We start from the raw sequence: 24648 nt of genomic DNA, 5'->3' as shown, positions 1-24648 counted from the left end.
TATAGTTGCTCCCCATTGTTTGCATTCTCACTGAGCTCCACCTCCTGTCAGATCAGTAGAGGCAATAGATTCTCATAGGAGCGCAAACCCTGTTGTGAACTGCACATGCAAGCGATCTAGGCTGTGTGCCTCTATGTTAATCTAATGCCTGACGAACTGTTACTGACTCCCATCACCCCCAGATGGGACAATCTAGTTTCAGGAAAACAAGCTCAGGGCTGCCACTGATACTGAATGACGGTGAGTTGTATAATTATTTCATTATACATTACAGTGTAATAATAACAGAAATAAAACACACAATAAATGTAATGCACTTGAATCATCCCAAAACCATCTGCTGCTGCCCCGGTCTGTGAAAAAATTGTCCCAGGTGCCAAAAATGTTGGGGACCTCTGGTGTATGCAATAAAGCATCTACAACTTAACCATTAGATGGACTTTTGACATTTGCTGTTGAGCAGAGAAAGCACAATTCTTGTTGCCACTCAAACAGAATTCCATCTTGGATTAATAATTTTTTCATCTATGTTATTCAGAAAATGTATAAATAAAATATAACAGGGTGACATGTTAATGAATATGCTTTTTTCTCCTCTGTGACCCCTACTTACCCCATCACCCTCTACCTGTTTCGCACACCCACTTCAAGTAGGCCTGTAGATTTTCACTGTTCCAGGAATGGGAGCTGTGGCAGGCAGCATTTTAAGATGACCCCAAGTCCCAGCCCATGGAGTACACACTTTATGCCAATTATTCAATCAAAAGCTAGTCTATATGCTACTGGGAAGGGATTTTGCAGGTCCTTAAAGTCCTAAGTCAGTTGATGTTAAGATATGGACATTATCTGAGTGGGCCTGAAACTAATCACATGAGCCCTGTAAAACAGAGAGTTTTCTCTGGCTGCTCATCAAAGAAAAAGTCAGGGAGATGTTTTCTGGCTGGCATGCAAGAAAGCAAACACCGATGTGGTAAACAGCCATGGGGCCATGTGGCAAAGAACTGTGGGTGGCCTCTCAGAGTTAAGAATGCCCCTCTGGCTGACAGCTAAAAGGAAAATGAGGACCTCAGTTCTACAGCAGGAAGGGAATGGATGAAGAAGAATGAAGAGGAAAGGAGAAAATGAAGGAAGAAGACACTGAATGCCAGATCAGAGCCAGAACCTTCTCCAACACCTTTATTCCAGCCTGGCAGGACCTGGACAGAGAATCCAGCCAGAAACGGAGATAATCAAGTTGTGTTACTTTAAGTGCCTAAGTTTTTGATAATTTGTTATGTAGCATAGAAAATGAATATAGAGGCAAGGCCCGGAGCCCAAAGACAGAGTGTGAAGGCTGCTACTGAGTTAGTGACAAGTAGTGACCGTGCAGAGTGGAAAAGAAGTGAGAGAGCCTCTGAGGCCAGATTAGCTTGAGGGACTGCACTATGAAGGGAAGAGTGACTCTCCATGGGATATGGAAGTGCCATCAGAACGGTAACACAATAACAGTTTGAGCTTAATGGGTGGGTGGCTGAGGGAAATTTCATGGAGTCCTCACATCCGCTGCCTAATCCATGGAGAAGTGCCTAAGAACCCAAGAAAACGTGCTACATGTCAGTGGAAGGCAGAGTGTCAGATCCTGGCTGAGAACCAGCCACCTCCCCTGACTACCAGAAGCTCGGTCAGCCTCTCTGATCTGGGGTGCCAGCCAGGAAGAAGCAGGTGTGGGGTGGGGAGGACCTGAAAGGTCTGGACAATGATTGCAATTGCCTGGATGAACCTGGTGGGGACTGGATTAACTTTCTTACCATTTGGGAGAAATGGAGACTCAATAAGAAAAGTTAGCCCACCAACAGTGTAAAAGTGTTCCTATTTCTCCATATCCTCTCCAGCACCTGTTGTTTCCTGACTTTTTAATGATCGCCATTCTAACTGGTGTGAGATGGTATCTCATTGTGGTTTTGATTTGCATTTCTCTGATGGCCAGTGATGATGAGCATTTTTTCATGTGTCTGTTGGCTGTATGAATGTCTTCTTTTGAGAAATGTCTGTTCATATCCTTTGCCCACTTTTTGATGGGGTTGTTTGTTTTTTTCTTGTAAATTTGTTTGAGTTCTTTGTAGGTTCTGGATATTAGCCCTTTGTCAGATGAGTAGATTGCAAAAATTTTCTCCCATTCTGTAGGTTGCCTGTTCACTCTGATGGTAGTTTCTTTTGCTGTGCAGAAGCTCTTTAGTTTAATGAGATCCCATTTGTCAATTTTGGCTTTTGCTGCCGTTGCTTTTGGTGTTTTAGACATGAAGTCTTTGCCCATGCCTATGTCCTGAATGGTACTACCTAGGTTTTCCTCTAGGATTTTTATGGTATTAGGTCTAACATTTAAGTCTCTAATCCATCTTGAATTAATTTTCGTATAAGGAGTAAGGAAAGGATCCAGTTTCAGCTTTCTACTTATGGCTAGTCAATTTTCCCAGCACCATTTATTAAATAGGGAATCATTTCCCCATTTCTTGTTTCTCTCAGGTTTGTCAAAGATCAGATGGCTGTAGATGTGTGGTATTATTTCTGAGGACTCTGTTCTGTTCCATTGGTCTATATCTCTGTTTTGGTACCAGTACCATGCTGTTTTGGTTACTGTAGCCTTGTATTATAGTTTGAAGTCAGGTAGCATGATGCCTCCAGCTTTGTTCTTTTGACTTAGGATTGTCTTGGAGATGCGGGCTCTTTTTTGGTTCCATATGAACTTTAAAGCAGTTTTTTCCAATTCTGTGAAGAAACTCATTGGTAGCTTGATGGGGATGGCATTGAATCTATAAATTACCTTGGGCAGTATGGCCATTTTCACGATATTGATTCTTCCTATCCATGAGCATGGTATGTTCTTCCATTTGTTTGTGTCCTCTTTGATTTCACTGAGCAGTGGTTTGTAGTTCTCCTTGAAGAGGTCCTTTACATCCCTTGTAAGTTGGATTCCTAGGTATTTTATTCTCTTTGAAGCAATTGTGAATGGAAGTTCATTCCTGATTTGGCTCTCTGTTTGTCTGTTACTGGTGTATAAGAATGCTTGTGATTTTTGCACATTAATTTTGTATCCTGAGACTTTGCTGAAGTTGCTTAGTATGGCGATTCCTCAAGGATCTAGAACTAGATGTACCATATGACCCAGCCATCCCATTACTGGGTATATACCCAAAGGATTATAAATTATGCTGCTATAAAGACACATGCACACGTATGTTTATTGCGGCACTATTCACAATAGCAAAGACTTGGAATCAACCCAAATGTCCATCAGTGACAGACTGGTTTAAGAAAATGTGGCACATATACACCATGGAATACTATGCAGCTATAAAAAAGGATGAGTTTGTGTCCTTTGTAGGGACATGGATGCAGCTGGAAACCATCATTCTTAGCAAACTATCACAAGAACAGAAAACCAAACACCACATGTTCTCACTCATAGGTGGAAACTGAACAATGAGATCACTTGGACTCAGGAAGGGGAACATCACACACCAGGGCCTATCATGGGGAAGGGGGAGTGGGGAGGGGGGAGGGATTGCATTGGGAGTTATACCTGATGTAAATGACGAGTTGATGGGTGCAGCACACCAACATGGCACAAGTATACATATGTAACAAACCTGCACGTTATGCACATGTACCCTACAACTTAAAGTATAATAATAATAAATAAATTTAAAAAAAAAAAAGAAAAGAAAAGTTAGCACACTATAGGAAAAATTGTAAAGTTGCATATTACCTGCTTGAGGTTGTGACTATGAAAGCTGTACAGTCATAAATCCATTCTGCATTTACAGATAAATCAGGGAATAGTGAAAAGGGCACTCAGCCAGGTGTCAGGAATCTGGATTCTGGCACTGTTTCTATTGTTGATTTTTGGAGTACCAGACATTCCACCGCTTTGGGTTTCAGATTCTTCAACAGCCCCATGAAAGGTTTGTATCAAATAATTCCTCATGTCTCCTCCAGCTCTAAAAATTTTTTTCCTGCTAATGAATGGAGCAGGAATTTTTTTATACCTTTATCATTTAGAGTTTGGAATCCTTTAACTTGGTGGTCTAACAGGAATTGGGAAGTTTTGCTATCTGACAGTTTGAGTGATGATAAAGTCAGTAAGTGACAGAGGAGCCCATGCTGAAGTCATAGAGCCCTGAAGCACCTTACCTAACAGAGAGAGAGTACAGCCCAGTGGTCTCATTGCTGTCCCGCAGAAGGTAGCTGCCGTCACACCCATTTGAGAGGAGAAGAGCTTCGGCAGCATGGCGCGTGAGGTTGCCGTGATACCACCTAGAAAAGAGGGAACAGCGCTTTCACTCAGGCCAAACCATGGCATGACTCCCCTGCACTGGCTTTTCCTCGCAAAGATTAGCTAGCAACATTCTTCAAGATAAGTAGCCCAGAGATTCAGCTCTCAACATCAGGACAAGGAAATTGCTGGGTGGGGTTGAAAGGAGAGCACGGAGTTGACTAGTAGTAGTGTGACATGGGTTGAATTGTGTCCTGAAGGTTCTTATGTTGAAGGGCTAACCTCCCAGTACCTCAAAATGTGACCTTGTTTGGAGACAGGGTCTTTACCAAGTTAAAATGAGGCCATGGCTGGGTGTGGCGGCTCACGCCTGTAATTCCAGCACTTTGGGAGGCCGAGGCAGGCAGATCACTTAAGGTCAGGGGTTTGAGACCAGCCTGGCCAACATGGTGACACTCCGTCTCCATTAAAAACACAAAAATTAGCCTGACATGGTGGCAGGCACCTGTAATCCCAGCTACTCGGGAGGCTGAGGCAGCAGAATCACTTGAACCTGGCGGACGGAGGTTGCAATGAGCCAAGATCATGCCATTGCACGCCAGCCTGGGCAACAGAGTGAAATTCCATCTCAAAAAAAAAAAAAAAAGAGGTCATTAGAGTGAACCCTAATTCAATATGACTGGTTTCCTCTTGTAAAAGGGAAAATCAGGAGACAGACTTGCCTATGGGGAGAACACCACATGAACATGACAGTCACTTGCAAGCCACGGGAAGAGACCTGGAATAGATTCTCCCTCATGACCCTTGGAAGGAACCAATCCTGTTGACACCTTGATTTCCAACTTTGAGCCTTCAGAACTATGAGGCAATGGATTTCTTATAGTCAGCTGCCCAGGCTGTGGTTCTTCGTTATAGCAGCCCTCACAAACTAATACAGTGTTGCTTTGTAATCAGAATTGGTTTAAAGTCCAAGTCAAAATAGGCTTTGACAAATTGCCTCTTCCTTTTTTCTTTTTTGTTTTCTCACACTCTTTTTCAAGTGTGGTACTTTTTCATGGCTTAACCTCTGAGCTATAATACTAAAGTCTATTGTCATGAGTGAAACGAAGCTGGATGGAAGCAATTATAGTATGAAATAAATGCCATCAAGTACTGTTTCAGCCTGACAAACATCTGAAGTGCTAGGGAATGCCACAAGGAGATTCAAATTGATCTTTGTGTTTTAGAAAAGGTAATATATATCTATGGTAAAAAAAAAAAAAAAAAAGTCCAACTTGTCCAAAAGGAGACATAGCAAAACATGTTTTCCTCACCCTTGGCCTTCAGGCTCCCTGCTCCTTTCCTAGAGGACACTATGGTAACCATTTTCCTGTGCTTCCTCTTAAGAGATAGTCTACACATGGTGGGAGGATCACAAGGTCAGGAGATTGAGACTATCCTGGTTAACACAGTGAAACCCCATCTCTACTAAAATTACCAAAAATTTAGCCAGGCATGGTGGCAGGTGCCTGTAGTCCCAGCTACTCAGGAGGCTGAGGCAGGAGAATGGCATGAACCCAGGAGGCGGAGCTTGCAGTGAGCCGAGATCGCGCCCCTGCACTCCAGCCTGGGTGACAGAGTGAGACTCCATCTCAAAAAAAAAAAAAAAAAAAAAAAAGATGGTCTACATATCTAGAGGCATTGGGTGTGTACCCCCACTCCTGATTCTACAAACATAAGAGCATTATTTATTCTTTTTATTTTCTAGGCATATTGCTCTGCACCATCTTTCTTTTCTCCAATAACAGGTCATTCACATTCTTTTAAACGATGTCATAGAGGCATGCAATGTGATGATTAGGATTGTGGCCCCGGGGGTTGCTTTGCCTGGATTCCAATCCAGTTGGTACCTCTTACTAGCTGTATGGCCTTGGACATGTTACTTAACAAATCTGAGCTTTGATTCCTCATGTTTAAAATAGTATGACAAGGCCGGGCGCAGTGGCTCAAGCCTGTAATCCCAGCACTTTGGGAGGCCGAGGTGGGCAGATCACAAGGTCAGGAGTTCGAGACCAGCCTGGCCAATATGGTGAAACCCCGTCTCCACTAAAAATACAAAAATTAGCCGGGAGTGGTGGCGGATGCCTGTATTCCCAGCTACTCAGGAGGCTGAGGCAGGAGAATCGCTTGAACCTGGGAGGTGGAGGTTGTAGTGAGCCGAGATCGGGCCACTGCACTCCAGCCTGGGAGACAGAGCGAGACTCCGTCTCAAAAAAATAATAATAAATAAATAAATAAATAAATAAAATAGTATGACAAGTAGGCATACCGCATAGGCCAGTTGTGAGTCCTGCACACATTAACACGGGTGATGTGCTCCATAAAGCCTGTGCTTAGTATGCATTAATTGCTACCAGGAAGCCATTGAGATCCACAAAGCCGTAGCTTTCAGTTTACTCTCTGTGGCATGATTTTCTTATTGCTCAAATATGATTTTTGTTACTTTTTATTTAGATTAGATAACAGAAAGCTAGATAGCAGGGGTAGTTGCTGACTGCTAGGGACCACAGTTTAGGTCAGTGAAGATGAAAGAGACAGGCAATTATACAAGTGTCAGTGTGATGAACTAAATGCTATTAAAGAGGTATGTATAGTGTAAAAACGCTTTGAGGAATAGCCCTGTTCTGGCATTAAGGGATCTTGCTGTCACGAACCACACTGGCATCCACTGTGACATCCCTGTGGCATAAAATTTTAGCCTGAGTAATAAAGAGTAAACGTAAGTGCATCTGTGGAAGGAAGTTTCTATATAAGTCTCCAGGATACCTATTTTCTAAATCTGTATTTCCTAATGCATGTTTCTTAGCATATTTTATCTTTGGGGCAGAGATGCTTTCATCCTATATTAGAAATATACTTGCTAGCTGAAAGCAATGGCATGAAACACATTTTATAAGAATAATCACAGAGCTATTTACCCAAAGCAGCTCCATTCATTGAACTGATTCCCAGACAAGTTCAAATCTGTTCACCACAAAATGCTTTCAAAGAACAATTGGAAGAATTGTAAGTGAAGCAATAATAAACTTCAAGTTCAACTGAAGCCAAAATTCTAATTCTTTTTGATAGGTGGAGTTTCTACAAGGTTATTAAAACTTAGATATATTTTGCCAATAATTAATTTTATAATAAACATTTCAGCATATGTTTCAGTTTGAGCCAGTAGATTGTTTATTTAAAGCAATATTTGATTCGCAAAATTCCAAAACATTTAAAGAATTTGGACATTCCTTTGGATTCTTTTCAATAGAATTGGAAGTTTTTGTTTAAAGCATTTATAGAATTCTTCTGACATCTAGTTATATAGCCTGATAACAGTTGTTTATTTAAAGCAATATTTGATTCGTAAAATTCCAAAACATTTAAAGGATTTGGACATTCCTTTGGATTATTTTCAATAGAATTGGGAGCTTGTGTTTAAAGCATTTATAGAATTCTTCTAACATCTAATTATAGCCTGATAACAGTTTTTACTAATAATGTTTTAATGATAACTTAAAAAACAATAACTATATACCATAAATACATAAGAAATACTTGAATATAATGCAGGAAGAATCACACTATGCTGCAGTCTGGAAAAATCTTGGAGACTGCAATTCCTTGGTGGCAGCTTTGCTTGAGTCAATATTGCCTTTTCAGGATTCTACAGACTCCAGGGCCTGGGCAAGCCCAGTATAGAGCTTTCCAGGCAGCCACCTACATTCCATGATGTCAACGGTGCAATAAGGATCTTCATTCCCCAAATAGCTTTTCCATAAAAACCTAAACTTCCCCTTTTAATTGAGTTAAGCGTTCCTTTCCAGGAACATTCTGATGAGCATTTCTTCCAGGGGAGTGAATATATATCCTAATGACATTGTGTATCCTTTGTAGAAATATGTCCAGTTTTGATAAGGATGACTCAAGACTGTGTCCATAAAAGTTAAAAATAGAGTTAAGTTGGTAGTTTTCGCATAATCAACCTTTTCTGCCTTCAATCATTGCTTCAGATCCATGCAAGGCATTGTGCTAAGCAGGTCAAAGGGAACAAAAATGAAAAAGCCACATACTGGGTGACAAGTAACCATTAATCTAGTCAGGAGGATAAGACAAGCATATTGCAAACGATATTCAAGAGAGAATAAAGTACCCAAGGGATGTTCTGAGAAGAAGGATCAAAATCAGATTCCATGAATGAGCCAACATCTGTATAGGTCTTGAAAGATAACCTGTTTTTTTTTTTTTTTAAGTGTGTATTACCTTTTATTCTGATTATAAAGGATATATAGTAAAGATCAAAACATACACATGTAAAGAAGAGAAAGTATATGTGTTTTTCAGAAGAGGAAAGATGTGTTTCAAATAAATAATCTCACTGTTAATCAGAGAAATGCAGATTAAAACAATAATGTGATATTTTTCTCTATCCACCAGATCAGTTATAATGAAAGGGTTAGATAGTATTAAGTATTGGAGAATTTGGGCAATGGCTATTATTGTCCATTGTTGATAAGGGTCTAAGTTGGAGGGGAATTTAGCACATAGGGTGTAACTGAACCTGCACATATGACCAGTGATTCCTCTTCTAGTTTCCACCTAGTGAAACACCCACACGCGAGCAGAAGAAAATATGAACAAGGGTGTTCACTGCAGAATTGTTTGTAAGAGTAAAAAATCTAGAGTCATCCTAAATGTCCATCAACATGGAGATGATAAATAAAGCTGAGTGCTAAAAGGATGAGATTATGTAAAAAGTTAATCAGAAGTGTTTGAAAAGGCGTGAGCATATTTTTGGTTGCCAGACAATGAGGGCAGGGAGGTGGGGTGCTATTGTTATTTTGTGAGAGGGTGTCAGGGATGCTTAACATCCTACAAATGATACAGTCTTGAAGAACCAAGAATTATCTTGTTCATGATGTCAATCACAACCCCCTCCTTCCACTGAGAATCACTGAAGATGTGCGTGTATACACACACACACCAAAGTTGATAGATCCCAACATATATTGTAAAGCTAGAAGAACTAGTTGCAGGCACCAAATGCTACCACTTAGTTTTAACACGTTCCCCTATAGAAAATCAACAACAAAAATGCACTTGCATATTAAGATATATAAAAACATAAAATAAGAGTTTAAAAAAATATATACCAAATTCATAAGTATGATTTTCTTTGTAGAAGAAACCAGAATTGGTTCAAAGGGGACTTTAGCTTGATCAGATTTTTCTAATTTAGCTTATTCTAATGAAAAAAAAAAAAAGATTTCTATATTGAGTAACTACAAATTTAATTAGGAAAAAAGAAAATAGCTAATTTTTTCCTTAATCCAACTTCCAGAGATAACCTTGTTAATAATTTGTCTTTTTCCTTCATTTATTCAACTACTGCTTATTGAGTACTTGGACTGGCCTAGGCACTTAGGTGAAGATTGAGAGAGAGAGAGAAAGAGAGAGGAAGAGAGAGTTTGGCTTTTTCCCATTAGAAGTCTGGTGGGATTTGGAGTAGTAGTTGTTCAAGGAGATATAACGTGGGAGGGAATAGCAGCAGCAAAGACCTAGAAGTGAGAGAATGCCAGACAGTCATGTGAGAATCAGAATATCATGCAGTCATGTGAGAATTCAAAGTGAGTGATGAAGGACAACAGTCGGGCATGGTGAGAGATGAAGCTGGAGGACATTGAGGCTGTATATGTGGCACTGGATACTGACAGTTCCTTGTTTGATGTTTATAGAGCCACCTGTGGCTTAATATGCATGTTCAATAGCTCATTACATAAAATCTAATTGCATGGACCTTAAAGTTTCTATAATTAGATCTATATTAGATTTTTTTTTTTTTTCCTAGATGGATTCTTGCTCTGTCGCCCAGGCTGGAGTGCAGTGGCACAATCTCGGCTCACTGCAACCTCTGCCTCCTGGGTTCAAGCAATTCTCATGCCTCAGCTTCCCTAGTAGCTGAGACTACAGGCATGTGCCACCACGCCTGGGTAATTTTTGTATTTTTAGTAGAAATGGGGTTTCACCATGTTGGCCAGGCTGGTCTCGAACTCCTCACCTCAGGTCATCTGCCCGCCTTGGCCTCCCAAAGTGCTGGGATTACAAGTGTGAGCCACTGTGTTGGTCCAGAACTATATTCAATTAAAAAAAAATTTAATATTCCAATTATTAGGGATAAGAGGCAGATTTGAATGGTCTTGAAGCTTATAAAATCTAGAGGTCTCTTTAAGAAAAATTACACAAAATTACAAAAAAGAAAGGAATATTTATTTAAAACGAGAAATCACAGATTACAAATTTTAAAAACTGAAAAATATCACAAACATCACAACACAGAGAAAATAACTTATTTTTATTAATTAACTGTTGAATCAAACCTTATAATTTTTTTCTCTATAGTTTTGCTGTCTGGTCTTTGATTGTCTCTTCATGTAATAATTTAATAATATAATTTCCTATAGAGGGAATGGAATGATAATTAAGTCTTTCATCTAGAACACTTTGAAAAAAATTCTTGATAGTATAGAAAAACTATTTTCAGCTTCTCAATGTGATTGGTAATGAAATTTTTATAGTTGTTGGTGAGGAGAGGCCATGCCCTTGTCTCTGGTCGTTCCCTCAGGTAGTCCATCTGCTCCAACAATTTTTAACTTATTCACTATGTGACCCCCTGGCAAGCAGCAACCTGAGTTTTCTCATCCATCAAGGTGACTAGTAAGAATGCGTAGGAAAAAAACTTTCCTTTTTTTTTCGAGATGAAGTTTCGCTCTTGTCACCCAGGCTGGAGTGCAATGGTGCCATCTCGGCTCACTGCAACCTCCACCTCCCAGGTTCAAGCAATTCTCCTGCCTCAGCCTTCTGAGTAGGTGGGACTACAGGTGTGCATCACCACACCTGGCTAATTTTTGTATTTTTAGTAGAGACAGGGTTTCACCATATTGGCCAGGCTGGTCTCAAACTGCTGACCTCAGGTGACCCGCCAACCTCAGCCTCCCAAAGTGTTGGGATTACAATTGTGAGTCACTGCGGCTGGCCAGCAAACCTTCTTATTTTCATGCATTGGAACAATTTTCTTCTTTTATAAACTTTTTATGCAATTCTTTAACTTTTACAGAAAAAAAATGAGCTAGATTTGCTAAATTAAACAATGTATTATGAATATGCTAGACATTGTGCAAAGTGGTAGGAACACACTGCTATGAAGTTGGGAATAGGTTCATTTTTTGAAACTAAAAAAAAAAAAAAATTCCTCTAGTCTCATTTTCCCTGAAGAAGCAAAAAAGAGCAAGAAACTATTAGAAAGAATGTTATAGTCTCCATTTTCCCCAAGGCCCACACATTGCCATAATTATGTCTAGGGCTGATAGAGTCAACAGAGAAAAGACTAATCAAGCTCCAAAGGAATATTTGTACTGGGTTTATAAGATTATGAAAACCAGCAATTCAACTTGAAGGAAACAGTGATATTATCCTTTCCATGATACAATAAAAAACTAGGAAACACCCACCCACCAAAGAATTTTCATAGCTGCCTTTTAGTAAGATATAGAAAATAAACTCAGCCACAGAAAATGCAGACAGGCTGGATCCGGAAAGCTGGTCCTCAGTTCAGCTTCCTTTCCTTTCATTCTGGGGCCTCTTTGAGCTAGAATCTTCTGGAAAATTGCTCCAGAATAGTGGAACTTTCATAGTTTCTTATCCCATTGGGTTTTATTGTTTTAATTTACTAATCTAACTTTATACCTCATTTGTTCTGTTCTTTAAAGGAGAGGCTTTTAAATTTTTTGAATTGACTCACAGTATAAAATACATTTTATATCACTCTGTGTATATATAAACATACATATGTCACAAACGCACACACACAAAACAAAAAGTTACAGGACATAACACCTATCTTTCTATAGGCTATTAACTTGAAAATTTTCTTTTCTCTTTATTTTGAACAAATATTCATGTGACCCATTAAATTCACTTTAAGCCTACTAACGGGTTGTACCTAGTGTTTGAACAACAATGCAAAGCTTTGCTACTCAAAGTATGGACCAACAGCATCAGCATCACCTGGGATCTTGTCAGAAATGCACAACCACAGTGTTTGAATAATTTCTAAACTCGTTAGGACTCATCCAATCTTTGCCTACATATTGCTAATGATGGGGAACTCAGTACTTGTATAGGCAAGCTCAGTCCATATGTTCATGATTCATGGTTAGAAAACTCTTGGGCTACATTGAATTGCCATTTTTTTTTGCTGTATGGCTTTCAGCAGATGGTTTCAGAGCTACTCCTTGGAGTTACATAGATGACACATGTAGAAAGAGTTGAAAGCATTTAGAATGCACATTCTTCTCTTTCCATCATCTTCAACTTTTCCTTTTATGACATGCTTTCAGTTCCTTTATCATCCAGGGACCTTATCACCCAGAGACCTCATCTCCTCTGAAAACCTTTCAAACTTAAAAAACCTACCTTAACATTAAGCTCTAACCTGCAAAACAAAGCAGCACAGGAGCTCCCTTATTCTGGCTGCTGGGCACACATAAAGCAGCCTGAGATTGCATTAGTTTCTTCACAATTGCATCATGCAGCTGATTCACACTGGACTTACTGATGATTAAAACTTCCAATTAGGTCATTTTCCTCATCTGCACTTATAAGAGTGATGGTTTTAAAATCAAGTGCAATAAGAAACTTTTTACTACTGGGAAATGCCAAGTGAAAAGAGATGCTAATGAGCAGCCAACCTGGACCACACACAACCTCAGGCCCCTCCCTCAATTTGCTAAGTCTCACGTGATTGCTATGCAGTTTAGAGTTTGAGGAGCATGCATGGGAAGGACTCTTGGGCCTGAAAACTTTAATTCACTTCAATAATGTGAACAGTTCAAGTTCACAGAATTTGGCCTCTGAAGAGAAGGGCAAAGCAAAGTACTAAGTGACTTTTCAGTACCAACAGAATGGAAAAGAGAAGGATCTGCAGGTTAACGTATAAGAATCACCAAATAGCTGCTATCTTAGTGATGTGGACAGTAGATATTTTAGCATAGGAACGGGAGCTCACAGTGGGCTGGAATGATCAGGGAAAACTTCATGGAGCAGGAAGATGATTAACTGCAGTTTGAAGAATGAATATAGGTTTCATTAGGCAGTGAGAGGCATTCTGAGAGGAGAAATGACATAAGCAAAGGCACCGGAGTTGACATGTGCTTGGTGTATACGGGCAACCAAATGCCTAACTGGAGCACAGAGTCCCTGTTGGGGAGTGATGAAAAATAACTCTGAAAGAACTGGTGGACACAGAAAGCAATCTTGCAAGTTTTAAAACATATGCCACACATCCATTTAGATAGTACATTTCTTTATGACAAAATTTCTTAGTAACTCATGTCTATAGATTATTCACATATTTATTGATATATTTTTCCCTGCCTGGAAAAGATACATGAAATAGAACCTCAATTCTGTTTCATCAGAGTTATAAAGAGGACATACATTTCAACCCAAAGTGGGAACAAAAATTCCTGATTCTGGGAAAGCAGCCAAAATGCTCTGGAGTTGAACAGCCAACAAAAGCATTCTTCTTTAGAAAATTTTCTCTTATTTCTTCATTTTCAAAGTTGTTCTCACTTTTATATGACACTGACACCCCTCTGAACTATCTAGACCAAAGATGACAAATGCATAACATATGTGCCACACCCCTTCTCTAAGGTGATACATGGCACAGCTAATTGATGTGTCTTTCTTCCTGAGCCTATACTTAGCCTCACAATCTTTCTGAACACAATGGTGGTAGAACATAAGATGAATCTGTTAGGTATTCACACTCTAAGGGTTAATCTGTTCTTACCACTTGAACTATTCCATGGGATTGCTTGGCTGCTGATTTCATTCGTGCTCATTTGTTCATAGGGTCGGTGCTAGATACTTTGATTTTGTGGAAGGTAAAGCATTTGGCCCTCTATGCCATTAGAAATCATGGGTTTAGGGTGTCTTATGTAACTCAAGAGCTACCAGTGCTGTAATTTCTATTAGAATTGGGTCGTGACATATATAAGAAAGATGGTGTTGCTCACACAAGCCCGTTAAGTCACATGTTCACAAGTGTGGGCTTATTTTTCCATTGATAATAGCAATGGACCTGTTCAAATAGAGAGAATCAAGCAGAGGCCTTATAAAGGATTTTGGAAGTTCTTACATGGTCTCATACAGGTGTAGTGTTATATACAGGGGAGGCCAAAGAGATTCTTCAGAGTCTCTCCAATAGGGAGGTTTCTGTGATGGAACCAGCAGGGCTGTATCTTTCAAAATTACTTTTCTAAATGCCCATGTTCACATGAGCTAAGAGCAGAGCTAAATGGTGAGATCAGCTGCCCCAGCCTTTAGAAAACAGAACTGAGTGATGATGGAGGCAGAGCATGTAAATATCTCATTGATCTGTGAGTTAAAGGCAGGTCCCAAGTTTTTTGGTGGGAGTCAAGGCTCAGCTAATGGAAATCAAAACTGAAAGGGAGGAGAGAATTCTGTAGTAGTTTGGGATCAGGATGAACCTGTTTGTGAAGAAGTCTGAGGAATGAGGCAAGAAGGTCTGGAAGATGAAAACACAGAGACAGACAGAGATGGAGACTCAGAGGTTCAGAGACAGAGTGGCACAAAGACTCAGAGACAAAAAAGTCAAAGAGCTGCATACAGACAGATAGAAAGATAGAGACACAAAACTGAGATCAAGATAGACCTGCCAGCTCACACAGATAGCCAGAAGCACATGGAGACAGAGACTTAGGGAACACACATGCAGACCCAAAGAATGATCCAGGAGACAGGGGCAGAGAAAACAATGAAAGACAAAGATGTGTCATTAAAGATAAAGAAAAATCCACAGAGCCTGACTCAGAGATGGACCAACATACCCAGGGAAGTCAGATGGACAGACCTGAGGAACAGAGCCACAACTTGGGGGAGGAGTGAAAACCGCATCTCATTGTGCTGAGATCCTTCTGTTCGGTCCCCAGGGAAGCCTTCACAGTGCAGGAATGGCTGCAAGACCAAAAGAGCACCACTGCTCCCCAGTAAATGAGGCTCGGGGACCATTTTATTTGGACTGGAAAAAACCTTGAAAAGGTCTAGAATGACTAGGCAGGGAATTAAAATCAGAGGTTCTCTTAAGAGGGCTCACCTTCAAGTAAAATCAAGCTTGACTCTGGGCTTACTATGGTTACTCTTGTAACTTATACCTCATAAAGTGCTGGTTCAGGGTAATTGTCTTCGAACTGTGGTTGCCATTGACAACCTACCATTGTGGGCTAGTATAGGAGACAGAGAGGGTCACTTTCTGGAAGCTTCAGCTACAAGAAAGAGCTTGTAGGGGTCTGTAAAAAATACAGGCAGATTCTTGTTTCATTAGTTATCTCTTCTCTATTCCATGGTTCAGGCAATACCTCTAACCAATGTTAGTTTATTCCATTAGTAAAAACCGCCGGACATAAGAGGACTGAGTCTGAAAGTGATGGATGCAAGTACATCATCAGCGTTGGTGCAATGGAAAGCTCACTGGCTTAAGTCAGGAGGCTTGCGTTCTGGTCTTGGCCTTGACTCAACTTGGGGCAATTCAACAAACATTTAAACATCTGCTCTTTATCAAGTGGTATGCTTGGGTGGAGAAGGCAAAGATGAATAACCCACTGTCCTGCTCCTAAGGAGTTCACCATTAAAAGGAGTTTACTGTGCTCTAGCCTAAAGCAGGTGGCCAAACCTCTTAGTACCTCAGGACCGACATCTGCAAAATGGTTTCAAGATTATCTGGTGAATCAACCCAAAACATACCATCAACTTGTATAAGTCAGAACTCTAGGAGCAGTAACATGAAATCCAGGAAAATTTAGAAATTTATAATGATAAAGCAAACAATGAGTTATATTTGTGAGACATTAAGGTTTTCAAAATTTCTCTGATACCATTTTGAAAATGTACACAAAAGCAGTAGAATTAGTTTTGTTTGGACATGAATCGCTTATTTTGCTTAGCTCAATGGAATGACTGGATTCTACCCTTGTTCCTTCCTGACTATTCCCAGGTCGGCACTCTAGTTTCCTACTCACCAATCTGCAAACTTCCTCACTAACTCATTGTCTTGGCTCTAGCCCCTTGCCACCCATCATGCTGAACTACCAGATTAATCTACCTAAAACCAAAACATGGTGACTATGTACTTCCACATTCCTACAAACCTTCAGTACGTCCACATTGTTCACTGACCAAATCTATTTTAGGCCCTCTGGAATCTAGATCAACCCAAATATCCATGCTTTCAGAGGGAAACAAGAGCCTACTTGGAGACAGATCAAGGAGATGATGGAAAAATATCCTACCAAAAAACAAAAGCAAAATTATACATATTATATGATTACAATTTAATCTCTGTATATGTGTGCATGTGTGTACAGTAAAACATTTTTTAAAAACTGGAATCGAGATGAACAATGTTATTTTAGGTGGTAGTACATGACTGACATTTAAATGCTTTTCTTTATATTTTGATGCTTCTCTTTATTTCTCTAATTTTTAATAATTAATATATAACTATTATTTTCAACTATTTATTATAAATAATTTCAGATATACTGGAAAATAGAAAAATAGCATGAATGTTACTGCATTTAAATAATACCCATATTTTAGGCAGAAGAATTTTTAACCTTTTGCCACATTTTTAATACAACATTTAATTTTGAGTCTTTTGATGAGCAGTTTTAAATTACAGATATCTTGACACTTTAACCCTAAATAATTCAACATGCATTTCTAAAAAAGTTACATTCTTTTACATAACCATCATACTGTTATCAAAACAAGGGATTACTCTTATGCTTTTTAAAGTTATAAACATTTTTTAAACAAAGAAGGTCTAACAACAGATAATGGGGGCAGGTGCTAGTGGTCAGGGTCAGGGGGAGCATGAGCATAGAGAAGCAGGTGGTGAGCAAGGAACACCAATAAGGCCCAGCAGTGGGCACTGTGCTCCTGGTAGAGGCAGGCCTCTATCAGGGAGTAGAAACCAGAAGTCTGTGGGCTCAGAATAGGAATTTATCCTCTAGGGGAGTTGGTAGGAGCCAGAAATTAATGCAGGCTTTAACGAAATGTGTAAGAGTATGGTCATGAAAGCAGAATTACCAGAGAAAAGTCAAGTGGAAGCTTCTCATAGGACGAGACTGATGGAGGTAGAGACCAGAACCAGACCACCTGAATGCTGACAAACCAGATGGGTCCTGGGGACTGGGCGGGTTTGAGTTCATGTGAGCTTTTTCGATTCCGAATCCTTGCATATTTTGCTACCATCACTCCTTTACTCATACCGTTTTCTCTGTAGAAAATGTCACATTTTCTAACTTCAACTGACAAAAATAATATCAGCTCCAAGGCCATCTTCTCCACTTCCACTGTGGAGAAATAGCCTTCCATAGGAGGTTGTTTTATCTAGACACTGTCACAGCCCTCAGCCCGCACAACACTGCATTCTAACTCTACACGCACATGAATCCTCCATCTCTGCACAGCCATGCCTTCTTTATTGTGGTCTCCACTATGCTGCCTTGCCTGGCGTCATCATTCAACAGATAGATCTATGACCCAGTAGAAGAGTGAATGAATGAAACAAAGTTACTCCACCCAACATGGACAATCTGTGGGACAGATTTCCACTTGTAAGTAGAAGTAAGTCACCTTTCGGAGGAACAGAAAAACACCACAACTGAAGAGGAAATTCATTTGAGTTAAGAAGAGATGGAACTGCACACTAGTTACGTACTAATTATACAACCACAGAAGAACCACCTTCCGTTTTTAGAATCCAAGATTACAAAGTTGTGCACAGAAGAGGAACAAGCTGTATTGCTGTAGTTGGTGTCACACCTCTGTAAACAGGTTCCACTGAAATTTTGACTTTACTATATGTTTCTTAGCTGAATAAATTTTTCTAGTCCTGAAAATGAAATCTACACAAAATTCAATAACATCTGATTAACTAGGATACTGGCCTGGCTTTGTGTACATGTGTATGTATATTATGTGAGGAATAGAAAGAATAATGTCTTTTACAGTAAACTTTGTTATAGTCACAGAACTTTCTTTGCTTCTCTCAGTTTATAATAAGCACTACGAACATGTACTTGTATAATAAGATGAGAGAAATTTGATGAAAACCAGTTTACATTAATGGTTACATTAGTTTACATCAAGCATGAAGGCTCTGGAGCCAAACGCTTGGATTTGAAGGTATATTAGAATGGAAACTTGTGCATGTGATTAAAACTCAGTTCTTTACTTTTCTTATCTGTAAATGGGGATGACATTAGTAATAATACCCACCTCACAGCAATATGTGAATTACACAAGTTCATCTGGGCAAAGGGCTTAAACTAGTGCTTGGCACATGGCAAGCATCCAATAATTACGAATTGTCATGATTAGAATATATACCTTTGACCAGTGGGCTCTACAAAGCAGCACCACGCAGTGGAAAGCTCTGGGGTAAGTTGCTAGGTGTGTCTCTCAGCTCCACTACTTACAAAGTCTGTGATCTGGATTGTATACTTAGCTTATTGAAGTCACCTTTTGCATCTATGAAATGAGTATGGTGATATCGTATTGAAAGTGTTCTTGTGAATGGCATTATGCATGTGAATGGCATGGTGCTGGTGCATAGTAGGTGGTCAGTAAATCAGGACTATCACAGCAGGGAAACAACCTGGTTTGTGAAGTCAGCATGGGTTTTGAACACAGACTCTCCGAGACTGTAGGCAACCTGATTTTCCTGCTCTTGAGTCACTTCCTATGTAAAGCTGGAATACCAGTGCCTTTTGAAGATGAGAGCTAGTGTCTACAAAATGCCTGCCTTATAATAGGGACTCATTTTATTTGTCATAATTTATTCCTTGGGTCAGCAAATCACCAGCTGAGGGTCAATTCCTGCCAGATACCTGTTTTAGTGTGGACCGGGAGCCAAGAATGGCTGTGCATTTTGAAATGCTTGGGGGAAATAGAAGAATACTTTGTGACTCATAAAAATTACATGAAATTTACATTTCAGTATATAAATAACGTTTTGTTTGAACACCATCACGGTCATTTGTTTCTGTGTTCTCTTGTAGTTTTTGCACAACAGCAGATGTGAGTAGTTGAGGTAGAGACTGTAAGGCCTGCAAAGCCTAAAACGTTCACTACGCAGACCTTTATAAAAAAAGGTTTGCTGCTCCATGATCTACTCTAACCTTCTCTCATATGTGAAGAATTCGCTGTCAACTAATTTAAATATTCAGAGCTTGAAATCTAGTTATTTGGCACTGGTCAACCCAGCCAAACACTGGCACTTTCTTATACAATTTCCAATTTGAGAAAATATCTAAAAAAGAGAATGTTTATTATGTTTCTCACATGGAGTTACGACTGACTAGATCATTTGAATATTTAATTGTAAAGTATGCTAAAATATTTTCATTTTATGTTATTTCTTTTGTATTTATACTTATATAGAGCTATATGTAGAAATAGTATAGTAACCTTTGTTAAACCCAAAGAATCGCTGGAATTTTCAGTTATTCTTTACCAGTTTGTTACTTAGGTGATATCTCCAGTATTTGTTACTTGTTTAATTTTGCCATCTCTTCATTTTGCAAGCAACAAACAGCCTGACCCATCTCCTGGTTCATGGTCCACCTCCCTCCTCTCCCCTGATTCTCCATGCCCCTCACTTCTTGCCCTCCCCACACCCCTCTTCCCCCTAAGCCCGTACCCTCCCCTGCAAAGTGTAAGCGAAGCTGAGCAACAATTTAAGATGGTTTTATTTCTCCTTTGCTTCTGGACACGTGAATGTATTTTAGATGAAATAAAATTAATGTTTTTAGGCTGCCACTGTGTAAATGAGACATGGAAAAGAATGGTGTTGCTTGATTTAGGTATTTTAGAAAATAATAAACCTGTACTCTGAGCAAGTTGTATATGTCCTAGGAAGGCAAGTGACGGATTTGCTGCAGTTCAGGGCTCAATTTACAGGATTTACATATTCCAGAGCCTGAAAAAAACAGATGCCCAAGAACAAAGACTTCTGATATTTCTGTAATTTAACCACTAACTTATCTGTTTATGTCTATCAAAAATATAGACGTAAGGATTTATCTAACTACTCAAATAACCTCTTCAAAATAATTGAAAAATTAAGTCATTAAAACCAGCCAAATTTTATCTATCAGTTACATTAAATCATTTTGTTTTTAAGGAGATTTTGGAAACTAAATTAATCAGAAGGTTTGGTAGAGATTCTATCTCACCAGTGGTTAAAGATTCAAAGAAAAAGTCAATATTATGTTTGAGTTACGTTCAGTATTCTAGCAGAGGCAACAAGTCATTGTCAAGGGTTCTCAAATTGTTATCTATAAAAAGTGTATCAGTGAGATGCTGCAGGGGCAAGTACTGGCACAAGTTGATTATTAAATATTCAGTTCAATGATGTTAACTTGTTGGCAGCTTGAAATTTTCTATAGTGGGAGTATTTATACCAGGGAATTAGGCAAATTCTTGAAATCAGGGCTTTCTCCACCCCTCAACTCACCCCAGGTGTTTTTCCAGCACACTATTGAGTATGCTTAAAGAAGCCCTACATCTGAGAGTTCTTTTTGGGAGAACGGAAATGTACTAAAACTGATTTATGGTGACAGTTGTATCACTCTGTAAAGTTAGTCAAAAGTCTTGAATTGTACACTTGAAACGGGTACATTTTATGATATGTAAAATACACCTTAATAAAGTTGCTAATCGAAACGCCCCTAAGCCAATAAACAAAATATCAACATTTATTAGTACTTTTAAGATTCAAGTACACACCCAACAGACTTAAAACGAAAAATAAGACATTTACCTAATGCATTTGTTGGATACATATTCTATGCAGTGATCATCAACCTAGGGTCTCACTTTGGAATTACTTGGAGAGTTTGACAAGAAAACGCCCACCCTCAGAGATACTGAAATCATTTGTCAAGTCTGTGGTTTGGGTGTCAGGAGTGTTTTTTGTTTGTTTGTTTGTTTTTGTTTTTTTTTTTTTAAAAAGAAAGAAAAAGCTCATTGGGTTGTTCCAGAGCACAGCCAAGGTCAAGAACCTGGACTGTAGAGCAGTTTTCCCAGATGCCTGCAGGTTGCCCATTGCTATAGAAATCATCCTCATGTTTAATAATTGTTCAGGCCTTCTGAAATAGGGAAATCTGGACATGAATATATCCTTTTTTTGCAGGGAAGTGGTGTGACTCGGTTTTGTATTCAATGTCGATTCTTTGCACATGGAAGAAAGACACAGTCCACAGTCCTATTTCCCCCATGGGGTTCACCTGTAGTTGCTTCTTGCTATTGGCATCGTGGTGGGGCACAGAGACAGCATCTAATTCATCTTTGTCATCTAAGCGTGTTCCCACAGTACTCAACCACGGACTCTGGGTTCTAGGATTGTTTGTTTAACTAAACGACCAGAATTGAATAAATTCTTCTGTCTCCTCCTTCGGGGTTTTCTATTACAGTGGGCTGGGAATCAGTTAACAGAACATGTAAAGCGTTGTAGCTTAATGGTTCAATAAGGCACTGCGGGCCACAGTTCAGCCTCAGCATTTGGACTTGGTGAAAACTGTGCTGGATGCTCACAGAAGGGCCCTTTGCCTCTTCTGTTTGGGGATTCATTCTAGAGGGATAGAGAGATTCTAGAGCTCTGGCTTCCTAATAAGGGGAGTTTTCTTTAATGAAAATTCCAGTTGTTTTATCTGATTCGCCAAATGAAAGTAGAGTTCAATTCCAAGACCTCAGTTTTATAATCTAAAGACAGGAATTACTGATAAACTTTTACAGCAATACAACATAAAAAGATACAATCTCTGCAGCGTTAACACAGAGAGGTTTCAATTCTATTTTGGTTTTTCTTCGGTTTAGGACATAACCCGTGGCAGGTTGGATGCCCAGCTTTGCTATGTAATTGATGTGTGACTAGCAAGCAAGTTATTCAAACCTGTTTGATGCTTGTTTTCATCCTTTGTAAGATGAAGATGACAACAGCTCCCATGTCATTGGATTGTTATGAAGATTTAGAGCTATTTACTCAGGCAGAAGGTACAGGTTTTACCTCTCCTCATGCACAGGTGCCAAAGCCACCCTCATTGGGATATTCCCAGTGCATTAGGCAGAAGGTTCAGTTTCTCTAGGAAATCCCCAATTCCTCTCTTGTGTAATACTTGCTTCTTTTATTAAATACCCGGATGAGTTGTCATCTGGGTCACTTCTCAAAGACAGAGCTCCAATGACTCCACCTACCTATGCTTACCTGTTTGAAGAAGAAATTTTATCCTCTTCGTGGATTGTTGGTATTTAAAGGCTCAAAGTTGGCCCTCTGGACATACATAAAATATAAAACTCCCAAATGCAGTATCAGGAGAAAGAAACATACAAGCGAGACTACTGCAGAAACTTCCTCATTCTCTATCTTTTGAAAAAGTCCCCCTCCCTTACAGTAGGGTAGGCTTTCTGTTTATCTTACCAGCAACATGGTCCTTTTACTGTCCCTGGGTCAGTGCTGGAAACTCTTGAACAACACATTTATTCACAAACCAGAGCAACATCAAGGAAGTCAGGCAACGTCACCTCTATATCCCAATTCTGTCCCTCTTCTCAAAGAATGTCCAGCATTTGATTTTTTTCTCTATTTTCTCAACCTACTTGTTTTCACATCTAGAAAAATAATGCAGGCTTTTGCAATGGAATTAGCCCCAAACAGGAAGATACTTAACAGATACAAATGAATAAAGTGGAAAAAAATAAACAGTTGAAGTGGCAGAGGGCAACAAGGCGCTGAAGATAGTCATTAACCAAAGCATGAAGGTGGGAGTGCGGAGTCAATGTCCACCCACTAGGCACTTTGAAAGGAGATCTGCTCCCTTACCCCAAGTCCTGCAGCAGCTCAGCTTCTCCATCGGATCTGCTCCACAGATCTGAGGGATCCTGGGTGCTCATCTTCCCTTCTAGAAGTTCTGCTCTGCCCATTCGCGCCCTTCACAGAGGCAGAGAGAGACAACTCGGCTGCTCCTGCCACCCTCTCCCTCTGTGAGACAGCAGCCCGCTGTGGCTCTGAGTCTCCAAGGCAAGGAAGTGAAACTTGGTTACTTACTCCTCCCACCAATACCACCACCCTGGCCTGGAGGCACTGGCAGGAGTGTTCTGTCAGTGAGGAAGTATGCAAACTTAGGTAGTTACCTCTGAGGACACCCACACTGCATCACGCAACAGGCAGTTGCTATCAAAGGAAATGAAGAGGCGGTCACCCCACCTGGGATTGGACAACAGTGCAAACTGCTTGTGTGAGGCCAAACCCTAGCTTTTCCCTAATGCGATCAGCCTCTGGTTTGTAGGGGAGGATGAGTGCACTCTTTTACCAATCTTCTTTCTGTCTTACACACCAACACAGGGAACACTGAGGAAGCTTCTATATCAGGAACACCTTTAGAGTGGGTAGAAAAAACAGAAGCAAACCACAAGTTCAACCCTGAAGTTTGCTGTTTTAGTACTTTTGTAATATTTGTGCTTGTTTACCCAGATCTTCTAATATATCCTCGATTCTCTGAATAGGGATGATTCAGAGATAATTATTGTTTCCTCCATGGAAGAATTAGGAGAGAAGAAGGTAGGAAAAAGTTACAAGGGGCCATTCTGGTGCCCACCTAATGGGGCATATTAGAACTCTTGCAGTCTTTTTTTCTTCTTTTTTTTTTTTTTTTTTTTTTTTTTGAGACAGAGTCTCGCTCTGTCACCCAGTCTGGAGTGCAATGGCGTGATCTGAGATCACTACAACCTCCGCCTCCCGGGGTTCAGGTGATTCTCCTGTCTCAGCCTCCCAAGTAGCTGGGATTACAGGCACCCACCATCATGCTCAGCTAATTTTTGTATTTTTGTAGAGATGGGGTTTCACCCTCAGGTGATCCACCCATCTCACCCTCCCAAAGTGCTGGGCTTACAGGCATGAGCCACTGTGCCTGGCCTGAACTCCTGGAGTCTTTGAGCGCCACTTTCTTCATGGGCTTACTCACACCTGCATGGCTTTGTGCCCAGATTCATATGTAGAGGGGGATTCTATCTGCCTGCAATGCTAAAGGTAAATGGCGGTGACTGAATCCTTGGGAAGTAGGACAAAGTGCAGTATCAAATGAGTCAAGGACATACGTTGCTTCCTGCCTTTTCTATGTACCTACAGGTCTCTCTCTCCCTCTCGCTTTCTCTCTATTTCTTCTTATCTCTACTCCCTGACTCACTCAGCACTCACCAGGGTGCTCTGTAACTTGTTCTCACAGTTACAG

General features: G+C 40.0%; 1 protein-coding gene across 2 annotated transcripts in view; it reads right to left on the bottom strand.

The window, feature by feature from the left end:
- Positions 1–23582, bottom strand: part of DAPP1 (dual adaptor of phosphotyrosine and 3-phosphoinositides 1) — a 58489-nt gene extending 34907 nt beyond the window's left edge. The window contains exons 1-2 of one of the 2 annotated variants that reach the window (XM_001107831.5): positions 23241–23582; positions 4171–4293 (exon numbers count right to left, since the gene is read on the bottom strand). In XM_001107831.5, the coding sequence (XP_001107831.4) occupies positions 4171–4293; positions 23241–23341 (224 nt within the window). In that variant the 5' untranslated portion in view covers positions 23342–23582. The remainder of the gene's footprint in view (positions 1–4170; positions 4294–23240) is intronic. The other variant, XM_078002025.1, reaches the window with a different exon arrangement.
- Positions 23583–24648: the final 1066 nt, after the last annotated feature.

The sequence above is a fragment of the Macaca mulatta genome, chromosome 5 (genome assembly GCF_049350105.2).
Source record: "Macaca mulatta isolate MMU2019108-1 chromosome 5, T2T-MMU8v2.0, whole genome shotgun sequence".
NCBI lineage: Eukaryota > Metazoa > Chordata > Mammalia > Primates > Cercopithecidae > Macaca > Macaca mulatta.
Note: the sequence above shows the minus strand (reverse complement) of the source record. Positions and strands in the feature narration are given on the sequence as shown.